The sequence below is a fragment of the Gekko japonicus genome, unplaced genomic scaffold, assembly GCF_001447785.1.
Source record: "Gekko japonicus isolate JY-2015 unplaced genomic scaffold, Gekko_japonicus_V1.1 scaffold3108, whole genome shotgun sequence".
In the NCBI taxonomy this organism is placed as follows: Eukaryota; Metazoa; Chordata; class Lepidosauria; order Squamata; family Gekkonidae; genus Gekko; species Gekko japonicus.
Genome location: NW_015175459.1, coordinates 135,062 through 140,178, shown reverse-complemented (window position 1 = coordinate 140,178; position 5,117 = coordinate 135,062). Strand labels below are relative to the sequence as shown.

Below are 5,117 nucleotides of genomic sequence, written 5' to 3'. Positions count from 1 at the left end.
TTCTTCTTCTTCTTCTTCTTCTTCTTCTTCTTCTTCTTCTTCTTCTTCTTCTTCTTCTTCTTCTTCTTCTTCTTCTTCTTCTTCTTCTTCTCCACATGGGGTCTCTTTTGATAGGGTTGCCAGTTCTGGGTTGGGAAATTCCTGGTGGCTTGAAGCCCAACGAGGTCAGAGTTGGGGAGGAAGGGCACTTCAGCAGGGTATAATGCCGTAGAGTCCGTCCTCCAAAGCAACCATTTTCTCCAGGGGAAGTGATCTCTGCCGTTTAGAGATCAGCAGTGATTCCAGGAGAACTCCAGCCCCCAACCGGAGGGTGGCAACCCTAGGGGGTCCAATTAAGTAGTGGGCGGGGCATGCGGAACTCAGCCCACACCCACTCAGCCAGCATAAGCCCCAAGCCGATTCGGTTGTGCAAACTGGCCTTTGTAATCTGGGGGTGAAATCCAAACTCTCAGTGCTCTCAGGCATGGGTGGCTTAGTTCTGTGGTGCAACGCAACAGACGTCTCCGTGTGCTAGCAGGGGACCGAACTGGCCTTGACTGGAATTAAGTGGGCCACGTTGTTACACTAATGACCTTTAACAATCCTTCCTGGCCTGGGACCCACCCATCCAGAGGACGGGCTGTACACATTTATCCTCATGCATCAGTTGTGGTCTTCAAGTTGCCACCTGATGGGGGTGCCCTGACTGCAGGTGGTGGCCCAACTGGTGCTGATAAGGGCCGGTGCTTTCCCCGTGGCCACTCCGGCTTCATGGGACAGGAGGCGGAGGGGGGCTACGCTTGGCAACTTTGGGGAGATGCTCTAAAGCGGCTTTATTCACCACAGCTTCTAATGGAGTGTAAGTTGCAAGCCTTGCGGTAGGTGCGTGCCTGCAAAGGGCATTGGGGTTCTATGGTCGTCTGATGCTCTCCATTACCGTAAACCACCCTGAGCCATGTGACAAGGCGGGATGTAGATGTTTCAATCAATCAGTCAAAGTTGTGAAAGTACATGATGTCATTAGGCCCCACCCTGTGAATCTCAGAGTTTCGGAGGCTGGAGATGGGACATTAGACAACACTTAGAAGGGGCCTGTTTTATCATCACAGGGTAAGGAAGCCACCATTAGGGTCGGGTGCTTTCCCTGACCACCCTCCCAAGGCTTTGTACTTGCTCGGCAGTGCCGCTGAACCGAGCGCGCTCAGAACTGCAGCCAATCAGGGCACGGAGTCCAGAAACACTTGCTCAGCTTCCAGAATGGGCAGTGGGGAAGCCCCAGGTGCAGTGCTACCTCTAAGCCAGGGGTGGCCTAACTTCAGATCGATTCGGGAGCCACGTGCGGCTCTTTCACACAGTCTAATTTGATGTTCATAAAAAGCAAATTTGCATATTTTAAAATAAAAATGTGCGTGCGATTAATTGTTCGTGTCTTGCGGCTCTCAAACATCTGGCATTCATTCTGTGTGGCTGTTACGTGAAGCAAGTTTGGCCACCCTGTGCAGTCTCGTGAGCAAAAATCCTACTTTGTGAGCTACTGGCATGAAAGTTGTGAGCGAGCGACTTGGCTGCTACATAAATGAGTTTGCTCTGGAGCCCTCCTTCCCGAGCTGAGACAAAAATGTGTGAGCCGGAGGCTAAAAAACTGAGCTAGCTCACACTAACTCAGCTTAGAGGGAACACTGCTTGTGAGCTCCTGGCACTAAAGTTGCGAGCCAGCGACTTGGCTGCTGCATAAATTAGTTTGCTCTGGAGCCATCCTCCCTGAGCCGAGACAAAAACGTGTGAGCCGGAGGCTAAAAAACGGTGAGCTGGCTCACACTGACTCAGCTTAGAGGGAACACTGCTTGTGAGCTCCTGGCATTAAAGTTGCGAGCCAGCGGCTCGGCTGCTGCATAAATGAGTTTGCTCTGGAGCCATCCTCCCCGACCCAAGACAAAAACGTGTGAGCCGGAGGCTAAAAAAACGGTGAGCCGGCTCACACTAACTCAGCTTAGAGGGAACACTTCTGGCAACTCGTCCTCCTTTTATCCTGGAGAGGTCTGGCTGTTCACTTTTGCCTCCCCTTCCGCCCGTTCCCCTTCCCTGCAGGTGAAGCGGCCGGCCTGGCTCTCGGTCTGGTAATGCTGGGATCGAAAAATGCCCAGGCCATCGAGGACATGGTGGGCTACGCCCAAGAAACCCAGCACGAGAAGATCCTGCGGGGCCTGGCGGTCGGCATCGCCCTGGTGATGTACGGGCGGATGGAGGAGGCGGACGCCCTCATCGAGAGCCTCTGCAGGGACAAGGTGAGCGGCGCTACTCCCCAGAAGCCGCCCGGCGGCACGGAGGGATCTCTCTGCCCTTCTGGATCTGTCCGCGTCGGCTCAACGTGTGTCCGGGGTTGGGGAGCACCCCCTCCCTCCAGCGTGCTTATCGAGGCCGGCAGGTGGGAGGGAAGCAACAGCCTGCTACTCAGTGGGCTCCGCAATATGGTCCCCTGCTGGTCTCCAGGGAGAAGGGGGCAGGCCCTGTGTAGTCGCGGGCAGTGGGCTGCCGCCACTCTGATATGGGTTTCCTCAGGAGGGCCGAGAGCATCCACCCTACCCGTTTATACACTCCTTTTCCAGCAGGTTCTCCCTCTGATGCTGGAGGACATCCGATTGTGGGTGATCCCCACCCTCTTTCCAGGGAGGCAGGACTTCCAAGAACTTCCTGTTCCTGTGGTGGGAGTCACCCCCATCCTCAGTTCTTCAAGTGGTTAAGACGCTGAACTGCAGGCTGCGGAAGGTCGGTAGTTCAGCGGTTTGAGACCCAAGTGTGCCGCATGATGGAGTGAGCTCCCGTCTCTAATTCCAGCTCCTGCCAACCTAGCTGTTCGAAAGCAAGAAATTGCAAGTAGATAAATAGGTACCACTTCGGTGGGAAGGTAACAGCATTCCGTGCGCCTTGGTGAAACGGAGATGAGCACCACAACCCTAGAGTCGGACTCGACTGGCTTTCGAGCAAGGGAACCTTTACCTTTACCTATAATCCAATAACATAACTCTCTCCACTCCATGCATAATTTTATCAGTGTCTGTCGTGTGTGTGTCCCAGTCCCCTTTCTGAACGGAAAAGTCCCAGGCACTTCGGCTTTTCCTCCTAGGGAAGGTGTCCCAACCCCCTGATCCTCTTGGTTGCCCTCCTCTGTACTCTGTACTTTTCCCAACTCCACAATGTCCTTTCACGTACTTAAGATCAGTGGCCAGAGAAGTTCTTCCAAACTTTTCCTCAAATGGAAAGGACTGACTTCTAATAATAATATCTTTCAATTTATTAATCGCTCAGTCCTGCAGAGCTGCTGGCTCTGAGCGATTTACAGTTACACATATTCACACGGGACTAGCAATGATTCATAGGGGGTAAAGGAGGACAACATATAAATCTTTTAAAGTCGCACACGTTTGCAGCCGACAGGGGTTTTGTTCAGCTGTAGACTTAGACGTGTTCCACACGGCATTCACTCGGCTTGGCTTGATGACGTCTGTTTTTCCAGGACTGTTTTGAGTCGCAGCGTTGCACTGCACCGCAACCCTAGAGTCGGATTCGACTGGCTTTCGAGCAAGGGAACCTTTACCTTTACTTTTTATAATCCAATAACATAACTATCTCTACTCCGTGCATAATTTTATCAGTATGTATCGTGTGTGTGTGTCCCGGTCCCCTTTCTGAACTGAAAAGTCCAAGACGCTTCGGCTTTTCCTCCTAGGGAAGGTGTCCCAACCCCCTGATCCTCTTGGTTGCCCTCCTCTGTACTTTTCCCAACTCTACAATGTCCTTTCACATACTTAAGATCAGTGGCCAGAGAAGTTCTTCCAAACTTTCCCTCAAATGGAAAGGACTGACTTCTAATGTCTTGTAGTGGTGACAGGAATCCAAGTGCTAGCTTGCTGCTGTCCCAAGTAGTCTTGGATGGAGCAGGGTAGACACTTACCGTAGGTACTGAAAAGGAAGATGACCCAGAATGTAAAATGACCTCCTTTACTTTTATTTATTTTATTAATTAATTACATTTCTAGGCTGCCCTCCCCTGCGAGCAGGGCTCAGGGCAGCTTACAACTGAGATATAGAATAAATATATAAATTAAAACTTTTAAAACCAACAAAAGAAAGCAACAGTCCTTAGTAAAATCTACCGGGTCCAAGAAGGCTAGCAGTCAGAATTCCTGGGTTGCTTAGAAACAACAGAGAGATCACGGGAAGGATGCAAGCAATGACAAAAACAACTGTAATGTTATATTATGAAAATATATTTAGACTACTATTCTGTACATAAGAACATAAGAGACGCCAATGTTGGATCAGGCCAAAGGCCCATCCAGTCCAAGACGCTGTGTCACACAGTGGCCAAAAATACCAGGGGCCATCAGGAGGTCCACCAGTGGGGCTAGGACACCAGAAGCCCTCCCACTGTTGCCCCCCCCACGGGAATTCCCCATGGGAATTGCATGTAATACTGTTTCACATAACAGCCTTTTTCTAAGCGTGCTGCGCGAATACCATTAGTTTACACGTCAACAATTCTAATCCGTGAATTAACACACAACATGGTAGTCGCGCAGCACACTTACAAAAAGCTGTTATGTGAAACGGCATTATATGCAATTCCCATTGTGTGTGTGCGTATGTTTTGATAATGTGATGAAGAAATACAATTCACTACAGAATAGTAATCTAAATGTATGTTCATAATATAACATCACAGTTGTTTTCGTCATTGTTAGAATTCCTGGTTGAGCAGATTGCAGACCTCACAGAAGAAACTCGTGAAAGATGGGATGGGGGGACATAAAGGGTGGGAGGTGTAAGAGGGTGCCAGATCACATAAGTGTGCCGTCTCTGTCCTCAGCCGAAAGCCTGACGGAACACCTCTCCCTTACACACCCTGCGGAAAAGCAACAAACTCTACCACGCTTGGATGTTCTCATACCCCCACCCCCAGTTTTATTATTGGACATAAGCCAGGGCTCTTTTTGTAGAAAAAGCCCAGCAGGAACTCATTAGCATAATAGGCCGCACCCAACAGCAGAAACTCATTAGCATATCAGGCCACACCCCTGATAGCACAGCTCATTCGCATATTAGGCCGCACCCCCATGTCACCAGAAGTGTGGTCATCC

General features: G+C 50.4%; 1 protein-coding gene across 1 annotated transcript in view; it reads left to right on the top strand.

The window, feature by feature from the left end:
• The window catches only part of PSMD1 (proteasome 26S subunit, non-ATPase 1), a 50,625-nt gene that overhangs the window by 42,545 nt on the left and 2,963 nt on the right, over nucleotides 1-5,117 (top strand). The window contains exon 13 of the mRNA XM_015425907.1: nucleotides 2,068-2,264. Coding sequence (XP_015281393.1) covers nucleotides 2,068-2,264 — 197 coding nt within the window. The remainder of the gene's footprint in view (nucleotides 1-2,067; nucleotides 2,265-5,117) is intronic.